General features: G+C 40.6%; 1 protein-coding gene across 3 annotated transcripts in view; it reads left to right on the top strand.

Annotated features, from left to right (window-relative positions):
• LOC101155045 (mediator complex subunit 13L) overlaps nt 1-18958 on the top strand; it is a 73142-nt gene continuing 54184 nt past the window's right edge. For 2 of the 3 annotated variants that reach the window (XM_023960552.2, XM_023960551.2), the window contains exons 1-2: nt 1-1299; nt 18107-18344. In XM_023960552.2, the coding sequence (XP_023816320.1) occupies nt 1228-1299; nt 18107-18344 (310 nt within the window). In that variant the 5' untranslated portion in view covers nt 1-1227. Of the gene's footprint in view, nt 1300-1863; nt 1947-18106; nt 18345-18958 lie in introns of all 3 variants that reach the window. The other variant, XM_078956286.1, reaches the window with a different exon arrangement.

Genomic DNA, 18958 nt, shown 5'->3' with positions numbered 1-18958 from the left:
TCAGTGTAATAACGCCGCTGCGAGACATAAACAATGAGGAAGGAGCAGTCGCGGTGGAGGAAATCATGCACATGTCTGAGGATTTAAATCAACAATCAATTCATTTCTCTTGAAGAAAGCGGATTCATTGGGGGGAATCGAACGCACGCCACATATTCTTTCCTGTCAATAAATTCGGCGCCAGACGAGGAGGGCCACTTTTTTTGTGTGTGCTGCTTCGAGTGTACATTTTTTTGTAGAAATAGTACTGGATGTTTTTGAGCAAGACTGAGGCTTTTGTGGCCGCGCGAGGACGTTTCGTAATGATAGAAAACTGAAAGGAAGGAAGGATTTTTTTCTCTAACCTCCGTCTACAGTCGCCTGCCGTTTTCCTGCTGTTGGAGTGTTTTACTTTTTTCTTGCCTGAGCGGTTTGACTCATGGTTCTGAGCTCGACTTTGTCCCCCCCCCCCCCCTCCCCTCTCTCATTCTACAGCCTGCCCGATCGTTTGATTGAAAAGCAACAGAGGGATTAAAACCTTCGTTCGTGCTCGCAGCGCCTGTTTTGTGTGAGCCTGGCTGGGTTACATTGTGAGAGGAACGGTTGTGGCAAGAAAGAAGGCTATAAATAGCGCATGCAATTCTCGAAAACTATCACAAGTGGTGCATCAGCTTGTTGGAGCAGACGGAATCAGATATCCTGCATGTGATATCTGCGCGTTTATTATTTCTCCGCGCCGTCGATCATGCGCATGCGGTTCGTCTAAAGAACAAAGTTGATGCGTAATTTTGCATTTTTCTGTTCCTGGGCGCAGAAGACGGCACTCGATCTCTGATGGATTATGGTGATTTAATTACGAAACTATCCGCGGACAGACTGCTCTGGAAAGGGTCTGGTCTTTTGTGTGTGGATTGAAGAAATGGAGCTGCTCTCCGTCAGCGATCAGATGTGGAATCGCCCGGACCGGATTGTAATGTTGTGATCCCCGCACATGCTTGGATTTATTGCGTTCAGGCTACAAGAAAGCTCGGGCTTCATTGGATGCATTCTGCACTTCTTTCTGAATACGCCCATTCCTCCACCGACCATCCCGTACAGCCTGTTATCCGGGACCTCCTTGTGAGGGTTTAAGCCTGCTGGTTTCGGCAGACTCACAAGGGGAACCGATTCGTCACCCCCTGCTCGGTGCTAGCAACCGATGTAGGATTTCGACATGCCATGCGCTGACGACCCCAAAGGCGGACGATTATGACTGCATCGGCGAATTGGGTGGCTAACGGGGCAAGCCTTGAGGACTGCCACTCCAACATCTTCTCTCTGGTACGATAAATCCTGTTCATCACACACACACACAGGCAGGCAGGCAGTTGTGATCGACAAAGTCATAAGACCGTGGGAGGCACGCTTCAGTGTGTCTGTGCGCAAAAGTGAACCAAACGCTGATGTTATTTGACAATCATTAACAAAAGATCTCCAGTAAGGCTGTTATGATGGCACACTCCACATACCTAACCAGCAGGAACTCTTCTTATGGTATTATTTTACGCATTTATTGCCAACAATTGGAAAAACGAAGCTGTCTTTCTCAAATATATTTCTATTGAAATATTTCCTAATAATAGTTTTATGTGTGAAAAGAATTCCATGACCTCAGGAACACTGAGGAAACAAACATGTCACACAACAAAGATGGCTTTTGGCAATCAAGCATATCACTTTCATTTAATATATATGTAAAAAATGGGTTGGTTTTTTTTTTTGACTGAGTGCAGTGTCATGCTTTCTTGTGCACAACTCTGGTTTTTGAGGGCGGAGGAGAAAAGAGCAGAGTGTTTTCACAGTTTTCATCCTGTAGTCAGCGAGTTAACTGTCTTACCACAACAGGCAGTCAAGTGGAAAGGCATGCAGTGGACTGGGCTCAGGCTGCTGAGAACCACAACAACATAGGGGTCCTGGGGGCTTTTCAGGTGAGGTGCAGGTTGAGGAGCAATAACAGTCCCTATTACATTAAACAAATCACTGCAAGGGTACACAAAACATGTTACTAAAGGAGGTTTGAACGAATGATCACAAAGAGAGTGAGGAAATATTTCCTTTTTTTACAGCACTGTGTAAAAAGCAGGGAGTGTGTGGGACTTAAAGCTACCCCATTAACTTTTTAAAAGCATCTTGTGTGACTTTCTACGCATTCATGGGGAGATGCATCCCAATATAAGCAGTCTTAAATCTTCTCAGCTTGACACAATAGAAAACAACGATTGCATTTCTGTCACCGTCTCATTCGTGGCTATTCCCTTGTGGGGAAAAAAAAAGCTCTCATTCACTCACTGTGGCTTTATTGGCCATCGTGAACATCCCTTTCAAACTGAGGGTGAACGAAACCATCCATCAGCCGGCTTGTTGAGAATATTTATGACTGGCGAGTGCCTCAGCAGTTACTCACTGGCAGGGTTCCTGCAGGGGAGTCCTGGATGGGACAAAACACTAATGACACACCAAGTGTCCTGGTTAGAGGCTACAGTGACAAATGTAGGGATGGAAAAATGTATCGTTGGGTTTACAGTGAAGGAATGTGCAGGGAAAGGTTAGAGGTGCAAGTTAGGATTCTGCAACACAGCAACAGATTTTTAGCAAAGTTGCAGTTGTTGGGTATATATTTGTAAGTTGTCCATGTGTTGCATTCATCCCTTAACCCTGTTTTCACTTATTAGACTAACAAATGGGTTGCGTGTCCAGATATGGGAAATTCTAAGACTTGAATTACAGGTTTTTACGTTTATCCTGTTTAAAACTTGCAGTTTTAAATTCATCTAGCTGCACAAAGCTACTTTCTAGGGATACCACAATTGTCACTCAAAAACCGAACCACATGTTACACCATTAAACCGATTAGGGAATCCCTACTGTATACCAGTATGTTTACATTGAATGTGTCCAAAAGTTGTGCTAAATTAAAGAAGGTTTTAGCAATTATTGTTTTATTACATTAACCCAGGCTTATTATGAGCCAAGTAGAGGGATTTTCTTCATCGTTTCTTGCTTTCTAGCAAATTAAAAAAAAAGGATTTTTCTGAATTTTTAGGTTTTTGTGTATTTGTAATAGACAAATCATATATCGAACCGAAACTAAACCGTGACCCAAAAATTGAGGTTTTAATTATGGGGGAAAGGGGAATCGTTGCAACTCTACTACTTACCACAAGTAAAAGAGATGGCATGGCTGATTAACATTATTATCCCCTTCTCCAAGTCTGCTCTTGCCTGACTTGTTTGACTCTCTTGTCTTGTTTCAGTCTCCAGAAAGATGTTGCTCAAACTACATGCGGCTTGCACAGGTCACACACACTTAAGCAGGAAGCTCCATTCATTGTTTTGTAGTAACCTGAACGGTTTCCTTCATCATCCTGGAAGCTTTTCGTTAGCAGATGTCATCTTTTTTCTTTTCAAAGGATAACAGCTGTCAAACGGCAGCTAAGCCATGCTGCACAAAGTTTACCCTGCATTGCATGTTGTAGCGCTAAAATGGAAACAATTAGCTTGTCAACACTGCAGCATGGAAAGCAGACTTTTATTAAAGAGTCCTTAAGATAAGATTGTTTTTTTTCTTTTTTCTCACTGTGGCTTTGTTCTTACACAAGCATGTGGTGATCAACTGTTGAGTATTGTAGACTATAGCCGGTTTTACAGCATTCCAGCTTTGAACTGTCTTGTAACAGAAAAAAAGATGCCTTATTAGATAGCAAAAGTGCCCATATTGTGGAACTTTACAGGGGACAGATTACTGTCAAATGCTCTGTGTGGTCAGTGTCAGTTACTTGGTATTGCTACAATCACACAACCCACAAAACAACTGTCTTGCGTGTTGGTGATCAGCCATCTGTGACCAAAAGCAAACTAGACTCTTGTAAGTGGGAGAAAATCACCAAGCTGGTGAGCTGAAGTGGCAGGGAAGGAGGGAAAAGGGTGGAAGAGGAAAGGAGAGGCAGTGAGAGGTTTTTTGAAGGACTGCAGCAGAATCTGTTTTCATTTTAGGAAAGTATTATGACTGATGAGCATTTCCTGACTGCGAGCCTCGACCTATTTGAGACAGGAGCCGACAGTGAAAGGGTGAAACAGAGCGAGGCATAACATTAAAGAGGGAGGAGGTAATGAAATAGATGAGGAGAAGACAGACGTCTTTCTGTGGACTGTGCAGATTCCTTTTAACAAAGAGTCCCAGTTTGTAAAGCAAAGATGAGACATTCAAGGACCTCACAACGTGGGAAGCTATTGTGCGAGTGTGTCTGTTTGTAGTGGGCACATTATAAACCAAGCAGGCTCAGGAGACTCTCTTCAAAGGGCCATCATTTTACACACACAGACATATATATATATATATATATATATATACATATACACACATACATATACACACACACACCCACACACACACACACACACACACACACACACACACACACAAAGATGCATTCATCTGTGCCTTCGTTCAGAACACAAACACACAGTGAGGGAAACACCTTGTTTCCCTCATAAACACACATACCACAGATACAAAGCACACTCCCCCCCCCTCCCATGTCATGCACATACACACCACAGTGTTTAATCACCTATATTTGGACTGTGAATACATCCTGCATCCCAATGATGCGGGCTTGTGCAACCAGAGGTGGGATCCAGAGGCCTTAATTAAAGGACTTCTCCCTGTCCCCTCGACACAGGCCCACAAGTCTAACACTGGTAATTAAGTGTCCTCAAGTAGAGACCTAATGTGATCACCTAAGATGTGCTCATTAGCCAAACTGTATTCCAATGTAGATCTTGCTTGTGTAACGATGATGCTAGTATTTGGTGTGGAGATAAAATGCTGCAAGATGAGGCCGAGGGAGATAGCAGAGTCATGATTTATGGCAGGTGAGTGGCCATGGCTTGTAAGAAGAAGCAGGTAATCAGGAGTGGTGCCTTTTTAATATAGCCTGTTTGCATTTCCTTGTTATTAATGGCAGCGGATAGTGAAAGGATGTTTAGGGATGAGGGGAAAAAATAAGAAGGCAGCAGTTGGGCAGAGTGTGTGCTGTGGTGTGCTGGAACGATGAATCATTTGGACTTAATGCAGAACTGGGAGACATTAGAAATGTTGTTATGTTAGTGTTGACACAGAGTTGGAGAAGCGAAATAGATGCAACATTATTCTTTACACCTTATGCTGAGAAGTGCAAAAACAGTTCACTGCTTAATTTTTAAATGTCTCTTTCATGAATATCTTATTGGGTTAGCATTGAATGGAGACATTACAGGTGATGAGATTTTTATTTACGTAACTTCAGAAGAAAATTGGAAGGTAATTTTGAGTTGAGGTGATGTTTAACTGGACTATTGTGAAGAGTTATCAGTACTTATATAAGCAACAGAGAAAGGTTGGATCTCTCAGCTTCATCAAGTAGGATTTTTAGGGAAGGCAAGTCAAAGTAAGGGGAAATTCTTTGACTTCCTGTATGAAGCTTGCTGGAAAATGAAAAAAAAAAGCACTTGTTACTACACAGGAAAGCCATTCTTCATTCATAGCAGCGTAAAACAGTCAAACTTTACAACAAACTGTAAATATATAAACCGTAATTTTGGTTTGCTTTTATCTATCTACCCCTGTACATATTTATGAAAGCTACTTTCTGGGTGATTTTTATTCATTTAAATATTTTGTTTTTGTATTTGATTTTAAAATTGCATATAGATGGGCATGACACTTGGTCAATAAACTTTGTTCCAACAACTGTTGGACTTGTTATTCACATTTATTCACCAGGATGCAGTAATGAATATCTGATCAAAATGGTGGCCAGAAAATATTGAGGAGAAACTTTGGAGGCTTCAATCACTTCCGGATTGAATCCTGTTTAAAAACAAAAGTGTTAGAAACAGAATTTTGAAAATTGGGTTTCTTTAGAAGGGTGAATCTGAATTAATTCCCTTGCAGCTTCTCCCTATCCGTACATTTAGCCCTCCAAGCGGAGAGTTATGGAAGAATTGTGCCTTCAAATGTTAAAACCACTAGATGACGTAATGAATAGCTGTCGGTCATTTACGTTAGCGCGTAGTTACCAGTGTTCAGAAGATAAATAACAACATTGGTTTAATGACTTTATAAAGTCATGTAAAAGCAAGAAGTCGTTACTAACATTTCAGTGGAAACTTCTGTGCTTCAGGCCACACCCACGTAAAGGAATGCGTTTCTCCTCCGCATCACAAACGTGACATGGATCACCCTACCGGCGGAGGGATATCCTGTCCAAAGTCACTACGGCTCTTCCATAACTAAACAAGTTTGGATACCACTAAAGTGTCAATTACCTCTGCAAATGGAGCAATAGGGTATGAATTCGGAATCAAACTAAGTATTTAAAAGAGCACATAAAATACATTTTAAATCAAAAATGCAAAATATAAGAAAAACTGTAAAATATTTTTTTAAAAATGGTAAGCAACCCTGCAACTGTGTACTGTACAGCAAAAATCTTTATATTATTGAAAGCTTTCTACAGAAGCTATGTAACCGTTTGCTCTTGAAGGAAATGTAGAACAAAAGTTTGTGAGACCCCCAGCTTAAAACTTTGCCACTTGTTGTGGACAAGTTTCAGTATGAGACATAGTGTCATAGATGGAGAGGAAACAAGTTTAAAAAAAAACAACAACAATAAGATTTGCCTGTATATCAAAATGGGCACGGGATTGGAAATAAAAAAATAAAAGTAATACATGCTCACAAAAATGGAATTCTACAGACTGATGAGGGAAGCCAATTTGTTCATTTAATATCAGTGTCAGCAGAGCCTCCCATGAAATCATTCTCATTTATTATATACTTGTGCTCAGGGTGTAGGCCACCTGAGACCTAAAGACAACTGTCTCTGTCCCATGGTGAGAAGGGCCAGGCGGGTGTATTCATCCTCTGTCTGTATGACAGTCTCCTGCTCTCCTACTGACAGTCCACTGCCTAGAATAGTTGCATTTCTGCAACCTTCTAAGTCTCTAATTGGACAGGACGCTGAGAAGCAGTTACAATTCCTCATGGAGAGGAGCAGTAATGATGGTCTCTCAGTCAGAGGAACAGAGGGGCTTCCTCTCCTGTCTGTGTTTGGTGAGGTAAGAGCAGCTTCATGGCCTTTGAAATCATAACATGAAGGGTCCCCTGTAGAAAATGTAAAAAAAAAACAAGTTCATGATTGTTAGTTCCTGCAAAGGCAACCTCTCCTTTAAACCCACCCCATCCAACTTTCAATTTTGCTAAATTCAAATAAAGCAAAATAAAAGCTAAATTGTCTGTATATTCTGTCAAACAAACAATTAAAATAGTATTTTTTTTATCTTCTGGAGACATTTTCTAAAAGGTTAGAGAAAGCATCTGAAGAACAACAGTGTTTTTTCTTTTATTTGCTTGTACATGTATTTTTCTGTGGACTATATTAGGAATGACATTGAAAAAGCAACTGCATCAAGGAGAACATCATTGCACGTTTCCAAGGCAGCATCTCTGTTTTCTGCTGCATGCCCCATGGAGCATCTCCATCTGGCCAGTTTTCACTAAACAGTCCGCCCCCTACGCTCAACCTGTGCTTTTGGCTCTGCTTGCTTGCCGTTCAGACAGCTAGAGCTGGCTTCACCTTGAGTCTATGTGAGGCAGCTCCCACTAATCCGCCCATGTCACTGCTGTGGGAATTCCTTGTCATGGCAGTGCCACACATCCTGACAGTGGCCCACCTGTGTGACCACTCTGCATGTCAAGAGCACAGATACGGAGGCTTGATGCCACGACAAAGTGAGGATTTAAGTGGGTTACAGCGGCCCGAGTGGAGCGTTCACTGGAAACAGGAAGATCGGGATCTTCTCACTTTTTGTTTTCATTGCATGTCTGTTTTGTTGTAAATTCTCTGGAGTGTAGTCATGGATCTTATCTGAGCTGCAGGCCTGTCGGAGACCTGCCAGGGGGGTGAAGAACAGTTCAAAGACGGACTGGGAGGGGAGGGGACGGGATGGCGGGAGGGGAAGAAGAGGGAACCACCTCTGGTCCCAGAGCTGAAAATGGGACAGGATGGGCAGAAGTGTTCAGGAGCATGTTGGCTTGAGTGTGAAATATGTAAGCCCTGCAGTGCCAGCTGTGTTCTATTCTTAGCCCTGCTGGTGTTCTCGCATGTGTGCGGGGCGACACAAGGCTGAGGAGGATTGGGAGGAATGGGCGGTGAAGCCCGCGCCTTCAAGTGCCTGCAATAGCTGGAAAATGAGCCAATTATCTGACTTTTACAGAGATGCATTATGACTGCATCTCTATCACGAAGCTTTATGTTACTTTAAAAAAAAAAAAACTAATTACTCATGGATGGTACAGCATCACAAAAATAATTAATTAGGCATGTCTTTAAATAACTATATGTAAATCTGTGTGGATCTGTTTTACAATTTCCGACATAATAGTGTTATAACTTGATCAAATATTTAGGCTTTTTATACCTTTTTACAAAAAACATTTTTACCAACACAATAGTTTTTCAGGATAACAATTAACAGTTAAAAATTATTAAAATAATAATAATTATTATAATATTTTACAATTTTTAGCTTTTGTAAAAAAGAAATCAAACCTTGATATGTCAAAATATTTCAAATTACTCTTTAAAGACCCATTCCAATCATCTTTTGATCTGTTTTGTAAGTGTTCCCAGTGGTCTTTTAATTATGATAATGCTGTTTTCAGCCAAAAAAAAAAAAAAACTATGTTTTTTTTTCTGACAGTTTCTTCAGAGCTGCAGGATTTCATTAGAAATTTGCTTCTGAGTTGTGGGCAGGACTGCTGGTTCGGAGCAACCCCACTCCCCCTTCTGCTGGAAGCTTGCGGCCTGCCCAACATATTTTCTACATCACAAATAACCCCTTTTTCAAACTGCATTTTTTTCATCTGCTCCTGATTCACAATGATTTCAATAAAGAAATACTCGTAAATATACAGTATGTACTCCATCATGAAAAAAATGCCACAAGAACACGGAAAAAACTCCAAAAACACAATTTTCATCGGAGTGGGTGTTTAAAAAAGTTTTTTGTTAGTCAAAGTAAATAATTTAACCCTGCTGCTAGGATTTGTGCAACAGGAAGTTTACTACTGGAAGTTTTGCAGAGTTAAACAGACAAGACAGGAAAGTTAAAAACAAAAAACAATGCTCCACAGATAATAAGGTGTAGAAAACCTAATGAAACTTTAAGCAAACAAGTTTAAACAAGTATAATTACTCCCCATTTGTTGTCTAATTACAAGATTAAACCACACAGTGTAATAATGTTGGTTTGACACATGTTGCATAATATCTGAAAAGTAGGTAAATCACGGCTAAACAAGCTTTTAAGATGTTTTAAGTTGGAACACGTGGCACATGTTTCATCGATGTGCAGCATCTGCTTTGTTTCTATATTTGACAGGATCAACATCCACAAAGACCAAGAAAGTAAATGAAGAGATAATACATTTTCAGTCTCATGCCTGCAATAAAAATTAAAAAAGAGCATTTAGTCCTTATTATAATTCGCCTTTTTTTGCTTCTTTATGCTAATTAATAATGAATCATATTTAATCAGAATGAAATAATAAAGTAAACACACATTTTTGATTTGACCACCATTTTCAAAGTCCAATAGATGCTGACAAAACACATGTGACTGACTGACTAACTAATCGAAATAATCCAAAAAAAATTAGTTGGCAACTGAAATACAGTAGTTGTTAGTTGTAGCCCTACCTGCATTGCTACACAGGCTTGAGCCCAATTTCTTGCAGCCTGTTGCATTATTTGTCTCAAAATTTGAGCAACCTACACGTTTGAACATTTTGAGGCTGGGTGACTCTGTGCCACCACAGGGGGAGGAGCACAAGGCTTATTGTCTTGAGGAGATCAGGTTGCAGTCTCTCCACCTGACTGCAAGCATTTGACCAGGAGCATTTCTCCGAAGGAGATATTGCCATCCTTGTAGCTGGGCAAATGTTTTCAACAAGCTAGACAGCTTTGCCTTTATCATGGCTGGCTGGAATTCAGCTGCAGTTACAGAACACTTTGAGTTAAAGGATGTCTTTTAGCTCAGAAAAAAAAGCAACAGAGAAACAGAAAGATAAATATTGTCCGAGGGTCTGCCGTAAAGTCTAATTATCATGCCTCCATCTTCCATTGGGAGATTATCTGCGACCAATCAGACGGACACTTGAAGAGAACAAACACATTCTCCTCAGACTGTTGATTCCCAGCCGTTTGGGCTGCATTGATTCTCATTGCTTGGCCAAGCAGCTCTTTCTCTAATTCTGAAACAGGCAGATGCTCATGATTTTTCAGATGCTAATGAAAATTTGTACAGCTCATTTTCAGTTTTGGCTTGCTTCGCTGAATAAATGGACACTGCAGCAGAGGAGAGAGGGACAAAGGATTCCATCACCTTTTTACCTGCCTGAGCCTGGGGCTGTGGGGTTAAAGGAGCAGGCGCACAAAAGATATCCACACAAATACAACAGGGGGGCTTTAGCTGGATTACATTAAATTATGTGGGAGTGCACATGCATTTTATGGTGCTTGTGGTTTTGGATACCACGCCTTCTCAGTTAGCACACAACAGATACAGGACAGAGCACGGATAGGTTGCAAGTCGAGACCTGTTGTAGTGTGACCCACAGCAAAAGTTTTAAGACCCCCCTCCATCCCCTAGCATCCAGATAATAATTGAGTTATTATTTTGCCTCATATTTAATACATCTTATAATCAAACAAGTAAATGTACTTGCTGACTTATGCTGGTGCTGTCATTCTACTTTAAAAAGTATCTCTGTAGAACAATTTAGTTCAGAAAATTACGAACCAAATGAGGTATTTTTCAAGCAGCTTATGCTCCATTTTCCCCGTTTCAAGAACAATCAGGCCAATAACTACTTGTGGCTATTACTGATGCTGCCATGCAGTGCTAACTGTTCAATTACCGCTCTGAAATTTTTATTATTAGCTAAATATGACTTTTTAGAGCTTTGCAGGGACTAATCATCTTAACTCATGCTGCACAAACACACGTGCACTCATACAAGTTCAGCCAGCTTCTCCTCAATAAACATTGTGCCCGACTCATTTGAACTCACTGCTTGATGGAAGCATATTATATCCCTTAAAGTTCCACTCCGATCATCTTCTGATCTATTCTAAAAGCGTTCCCAGTGGTATTTTAATTATGATTATGCCGTTTTATTATGCCTTAAGTCCTAACAGGTTAACAAAAACACACAATTACTGTGAAAACTGTGTAGATTTATTGCTGTACAGTGAAGACCATATAAGTACATGAAATGTTATTTTCTCTGTAACCCAGGAGACGGAAATTTCCAAACTTGAATATGTTTCTGAATTCCTACAGATGTTAAATGTTGCCTAGCAACTGTTTTTTTACCTCTGCCTTGTTATTCTTCTTTGTGTTTCTCAGTATTTTTTTTTTTCATAGTTTGTGTCTTAGACTTTGTGAAGTCACACCACAATAAGAAATAAAAAAAATAAAGAAAATAGCAGGACCTGTTTTATTTATTTATTTTTCGTGTAAATAATTTATTGGAAGCAGGACAACTGGTTGTGCCCTTAACACCACAGAAGCATCCTGATGCAGCACCTTTTTGTGTTGTTTTATTTGCCACTGCACACAGTGTCTTGCCCTTCTTTTGTGGTCGCTTGCTGGTGCTCCTCTTGTCTATTTCTTCTTGTTGTGTCAGGTGAGAAGTTGAGGCGTGATTGGCAGGTCTATCCGTCACTCAGCCCCCGGGACTCTCGCTGCTCTAATTAGGTCGCTTGGCTTGCTCACCTCCCAGGGCTGGATGCTGCGGCAGAACACAGATCAAATGACAGTCTCTTGTTTTGTTGGGACTTGTAAAGGTGGTGGCAGAAGGTGGAGGAGAGGCATCTGTTCAGTGTCTGCCGCGCGTGAGAGCCTCTCTCGCTACACCTGTTTCGGCACTTTTTGTGTCACTTTTGCTCCCTCGCAAGTGTGAAATTGTGCGCCGCTCTTCATTTGTGGCGCTAAATGCCAGAGGGGGAGTTTGACTCCTTGTGGGTTAATTTGATTTCAGAGGGTTAATTGATGATGGGGCAGTTATTGCCTTCTCTGATTTCCACCATTGAGTCCCCTAAACGCTGGCTTCATGGATCTTTGAAATGCTTTGCTTTTTTTCTTATTGTCATATTGCAAACAGTTACATAGTAATTACTAGAAGGAAAAAAAACAAAGGAAAAGCTACTTCTGTTTACATTGCAATCAAATAAAATCAAGCTTTTAAACACTGTATCTGACCACAAAAACAGATACATTTTCCTGCAGGAAACCTTTTTGTGCTTCTTACTAATCTGCCATCAAAAGACGTCCTTTTGTTCTGTAGTTTGGTGTAGATGGGCTTTTTTTCTTTCCCTCCTGTCTCTTTCACAAAAGAATGAACAAAGTGTTATGGCAGTTGAGTGCTTTAATGTGAACTCCCTCTGATATAGCAGAGAGAGCGGCAAACGGTGAGGAGATAAACTCACGACTAGACAATAAGAACAGGAACAGTGCTGGAACAGTAAACAAACGGCTGAGCAGAATAAAATCTAATCTGGTTACTGGTAAAAAACAACAACTCTTAGTTGATATCTGGTATGATTTCCTCAACTTCAAAACAAATAAATTCCAGCTATTGTTGGAAATCCACCTTAAAAGTCACACTTTTCTGTAGGTTTGAGGGAAACAAAGACGACATGTCTTATCTAAAGGCTCAAACAAACCGAATACGCTCCAAATATTGGCAGTCTCCCAAGTCTCTAAACAGATTTTGACGTTTATGAGAAAGTAGTGGCACTCTGACGGAGTCAATGTTTTGCATGTGCCAGAGAAGGTGAAACTGCTGATACAAGCTTGTCTTTCAATAGCTTAAAGTGCCTTCTTTGTCAGACTGTGAGGCTCTTATGCTCTTTGTGAGATATCTAAAGAACCGGCACGTCTCTTAGACAAGCATTCTCATAGGCTTTCTGTGCGCTGTGATACTGCATTAGCCACACACACTTCAATGCAATCTGAAATGATCGCATCAGCTGAAACTCCTGATTTAAAAGGGGCTTTAAGAAAGCTCACGTGATCGTATGTAACCAGAGCAAATCATATTTCGTTTTCATGCATGTTTTTTATTATTATTTTTTCTATGCATTCCAGTTTTTTACATTAGAAAAGATATATTGAAAGAGACTTGAAGCCTCCTGCAGTCAGAAGAGTAAAGGGTGTCTCTCTCTGTTTTCTTTTACAGAAACAGAGATGTATGCCAACATACATTCATACATTCCTTCCAAAAGGTTACAATTCCAGACTTTTGAAAGAGTTCAAAACGATTCATATCAACCTTTTGACTTATGCTGTTTTAGTAACGAAAAGGTTTTAGATAAACAATCTTTGAACTTGGATTCAAGTTGCATTCGCTTTAAGTCTCCTGCCTCCTTTTTTGAGTAATGTCTGCTTGAGATAACGGTTCTGACTTCTATATTTCACCATTAGTACCTCATGCATTGAGGTTGACCTTTGGTTAAGATGTAGATTTTGTTTTTTCAAGGATGAACTTGACTCATCTATAACTCAACACTTTAAGATACAGGCTAAAAATCTTTTTTTGAAACATAGAAAGAAAGAATTAAAGCACTATTTTCTAATTTAAGGGGCTTTAACTCAATACTTTACACAGAATGCAACGTTTAATCCCCGTTTATTTATGTAAATAATGATTTAAACATATAAAAAAAAGCACAAGTCAGTTATAAAAGCCAAAAAGAGAGCATGAAATACTCCTGGGTGCATTCAATAGGCATCCGTGACAGCAAGTGAGTGCCGAAAGATGAGAGGGAGAGTGAAGACGAGATAGATAATAGAGGTGAGGATGGGGTCAAAGCCTCGGTCCGTCTTGGCAATTGAAGGAAAAGCTCTTGTTTTCGTTTCAGCACTCAATCAGAGATTGAACCAGCGAACCAACGGAACACGGGGTCCTGGACGAATGCAGGCTTTATTCATAGTGAAACAAAATCCAGCAGCTTTTCTCTTGATGCCTTCGCCTTTTTACCCTCTTGAAGTTTTTAGTTTTTTTCTTCTTCTCTGCTTTCTTTTCTGGACAGCAATACATTTTCAACTTTTGGACATCGCTAATAAAAAAATATCTTTAGGTTTTTTTATGTTTTATTCAAAGTCCCACTCCAATCATCTTTTGATGTATTGTAAAAGCATTCTGAGTGGTATTTTAATTATGATTACCCATAATCAGTGTGATGTTTTCTATTACATAGTTTCTACAGAGCGGCAGGAGTGCTGAAATTTGCCTCTGAGCTGTGGGTGTGACAGTTGCCACTGAACAACCCCGCGCCCCACTTCCCTTACCCATTGCTGATTGCCCCTTTTTTTTTTCAAATGGCATGTTTCCGTCTGCTTTTGATTCACAATGATTTGAATAAAGAAACTCAGAAATGCAATTTTGAGCATTACTTTCTTTATAAATGTCCTCCGTCATCAGAAATGTTTAAAACACCAAAAACACCATTTTTAATCAGAGTGGGTCTTTGAAGTAGCTTTAAAAGGTTTTTGTTCCCAAATTGTCAAGGTGAAATTGACTTATCATCCAAAGAAAGATTTTTATCATTTAAAATGATTGAATACATAATACATACTTACTCTAATTATTCACCAATGGCTCAGATGACTCTACTAATAGCTTGCACTTCCTTAACAATAATAGATCAACTGAAAGGCTTCTGTTTGTCTAATTCACTGGTGTGATTTCCCACAGAAAATAAATCAGCACATTCAGTTTTAATATCTGTTGATTTCACATTCCTTACAGTTTTCTCTCAGGTGTTGCAGGTGTTATATATTTGTTTGTCGGCACTTTAGTTAAGGATTTTAAAAGTGTCATTGTATCCTCAGTTGTTCTTGTGCCAACCACTGAAATCTAGAAGACAGACCGACAGACAGGCAGGTTGTGAAATGTAAGTGGACATCAGCAGGAATTTATATCTGCCCTTTGATGCTTGTCACTCTTTTCGAGCGCTTCTGGTGTGCAGCATGCAGCTGCTCTGCGTGATGTTGGCATGCATCAGTGTTTGTGTGTGCAGGCATGTGTTGGGATCTGCCTGCGAGCATGTAGCTGCAGTTTCCTGCAACTGTGCCACAGCTAATCCCCTTCACAGGAGTGCAGCAGATAGTGCCTTCCACATGTGAGATAAATGCCCAACACCTGTGTTTGCGCAGCATCTCCCTGCTAATTTAATACACAAATAACGCAAGAAACGACAGACTTTTAAGCCTTATTTGTGCGCTTTATTACTAAACAGATGCTGCTCCTGTCAGTGTCTGGTGGCAGGAGGAAGGGCAAAGTGTTTGTGCGGAGTTTCTTGCGATCAGAGTGAAACATCAACCACAGGCTTTAGTTCAGAAGGCTGCTTCTCTCGGCTTGTTGTTTCTTTGAAAGACGAAAATTTAAAGCAGTTTCCAAGCTGAGCATTTTTCTGTCTTAAACATGTCTGGAGGGGCCTATTTATCATTCCGTTCACGAGAGACAGAGCATGTTTTACTTCATAACACTACTGGAAGCCTTCACTGTGAATATATTTTCTGACATCTTGCTTCTCCTCTTCGTCGCTCCATATTCAGCAGCGGCAGACAGCTGTGGCAAACACTGAAGGAACTTTTGACATTGACTGGGAGTGACGAGGCAGTGCAAGCAGATGTCTTCCTCTTTGCTTTGGGACAAACAGCATCCTTGACCTTGTCACGGCTAATTTTAGGGCTTGGCTTATCACAGCGCCAATGTTTATATCTCCCATTACACACGCTGTCATTACGGGAGGGACATGCTTGTAATTATGGGTGCATTCTGCAGTTTGGATGCTCGTGGGTGTCGTCTGCATACCTCAGTGTGCGCTCACTTTTAAGATGCTGCTTTCCATGCTGTGAAGTCTTGGGAAAAAGGGCAATGTGGATCTGTTGATTAGAACATAAGCTTTGACTGCGTACGCAGATCCACTCCTACATATGTCTTTTTTAAGGTAATCTCTTAAAAATAGCAAGCTAAGAATTTACACAAGCAGCTTTGGCCGTCAAACCTGTGGAACTGCTTTTTTAAAAATCCTTTTAAAGAAAAGACATCCTATATATATATATATATATATATATATATATATATATATATATATATATTTTTTTTTTTTTACCTGTCTCTGTGTTAAAATGGGTCAGTGTTCGCAGTCTCGGATGCCCAACGCGACCCTCACAGCTGGCTAAACACAGCGGAGTGGAGGAGGAGGGCAGTTCAGCGCGCTGACCCCCACCCCCCTCCCTCCCCATCCTCCTCTTCTTTCTCCTCCTCCTTCTGCCAAATCTCTTTCCTGCTCAACAATGCCTTTGTGCACCCGGCTCATCTATGCACAAATGCAAATATAAAGAAACAAATAAACACAATTAGAAAAGTTTCCAAAGCATGAGCATCACAGGGATGTTTTTTTGATTTATCTGATGACTGTTTCTAAAAAAAAAAAAAAAAAAAAGGCTGCAAAAAGCAACATAAATACTTCTTCATCTAAACATCATTTCATGAGACTAAGTGGATACTAGGATGTCTGCTGCTGGGCCGCCGTCCAAACATTGACCCCAGCACTTTTCCCCTCACTCGTTTTCAAGGCTGCTGTTGTATTTCATTCATGCATTTCTTCCAAGGTTGCCTTTAATGTCTTGCTGTCGCTCTTTAGCAGATTTCTCAAATGACGCTCCATTGGAGCAGTGTCGTGTCGAGACGTTTGTGACAGCACAACGGGGAGACATTAAACAATCATAGCCTGCGCTAAACAGGAAGAGGACCAAAATATAGCGCCGTCATTGATTAAATCGGCATTGTCCGACAGGCTCTTTCATGTGAAACACAATATGTAAGTGCCTTGTGAAAGCCATACTTCACACCACAATCTCATAATAGATTAATGCACAGCGGCTGTTTCATTTAAGTTCCTCTGGCTACGACGTGTAAAAAGGATCATTGCAGTTGTTGCACCTTATCAGGTGAACATCTGCTAAACTGCAAGAGTTTCACATTCATTTTAAATTCTAATGTCTGCTGACATCTTACATCGCATATAGGATTCTTCCTTGCAATCTCATAATAATGATTAAGCTCATTTGTTTTCCCACTCAATTACTGTTAGTCAATTTAGTTTCCTGGGGAAAGTCACATTGATGTTGAGAATTTTTACTGATTTAACAGCTACTGAAATATGTATGGAGTGATCAAGCTGCAAGATTATATTTGTGACATTTGCACATTTAACCAGAAAGTGCTTTTCTGTCTTTCAGTCTTAAAGTTTTGCCTGTTAGTCGTTTTCTGCTGCTTCCTGTTCCTTTGGCCTCACTGTTGCCCACTCGCACCGGCACATTTTGTGGTGACAATTGCAAAATGTCCTCAAACCCTCTCTTAAGGCGCCACCGCTGCCCCCAGCCCCTCCCTGAAGTGGGGCCCCCCTTTAGCTGCCATGTCGCAGAGCACCTAAAAGAGGCCCCACTTTGGTGTGTGAAGACCAGCTGTGTCCTGAGACTTAAAGCTGTGTCCAAATCTAGAACGAATAAAAGATTAAATGCTAGCTTTGACTCTTTTATCTAGTTTTTCTGAGAGTTCACTGCTCATTTTAATGGTGAAGCAAGTTTAGCAAGTTTTTCTACAAGTGATCCTGAACAGCATTTGTCTTTGTAGCTAAAAGCTTTTTTTGAATGCAGATTCAGAGGAAACTGTTTGAAACACGCTGGATAAGTTTCCATGTTTTTACAAAAGCTCACTTATTCTTCTTAAAGCATGGACTTTTTTTCTCCCTTTGTGTATGCGTGTGTTTTCTCCTCAGGCTCACTTGGGGAATTTTCTGTTCATTGCAGTAACACAAACACACACACTATACACACAACAGTGATCACCCTGTTCTGCACAGGCTTTACACTTGTCTGACAACATTACAAAATGATTCCTTTTAAGTTGTTTATTGGTTAAAATATTCACTGCCTCCATACATTAACCATAACGCCTCTCTTGCAGGCGGAGTTGACTGGCATTAAATGGCGTTGCTACAGCTTCCGCAGTGGGGGGGAATTCGGTCCTTTGATCTCGGCCCCGGCCCAGGACGACCCGGTCCTGCGCAGCTTCATGCGCTGCGTGCATGCCAACCTGCTGTGCGTGTGGCGACGCAAAATCAAGCCTGACGCCAAGGAGTTGTGGATCTTCTGGTGGGGAGAAGAGCCCAACCTCTCTGATGTCATTCATCATGAGCTGGAAGGTAAGCCAGATTAAGGATTATGTTCGCCTCGCCCCTGGATCTTTCTGAATCTTTGCTTTTTTATCCCATTGATCCTTACCTCTGCCTCCATTGTACTTTTGAACTTTGGTTCTACATACTACATGATTTTAATGGCATTTCTATATTATGATTTAGTAGATCATAACAGAACTATTACATGGCACAGAGCCACAGAGGATTTTCGTGAGGAAAAAATTTCAGAAATATGTATTAAATATAATCTGCACGTGCCAAATGGATTTGAGATTTTGCAGAAATTGTGCATTTATTCTAAAATGCAGTGGTGAACATGCAGTCGAATTCAATATTCAGGCCATTTAGAGGAGTTAAACTCATTGGAGGCATGTAAGTTTCCATCTGGAATATGTTTGTTTTGCATCTCAAGCAATTTGTACGCCTTTTCAGAAGTTATGATGAAGCACAGAGAAATCAAGTCGATTTTTCTTGCTTATATTTAGTGGCTGTGTGCGCTGAAAATTTCACGGGATATCTCACTTGAGAGAGTGCCACTGTCAGCAATATTGTCCCTATTTATAGAGACATTTGCATTATCTCCCTGCGCACGTGTGTGAAGGTCCAACATATTGACTAAG

The sequence above is a fragment of the Oryzias latipes genome, chromosome 12 (assembly GCF_053564925.1).
Source record: "Oryzias latipes strain Hd-rR chromosome 12, Olatipes_Hd-rR_3.1".
Classification (NCBI taxonomy): domain Eukaryota; kingdom Metazoa; phylum Chordata; class Actinopteri; order Beloniformes; family Adrianichthyidae; genus Oryzias; species Oryzias latipes.
This window is presented reverse-complemented; position numbering and strand designations above follow the sequence as displayed.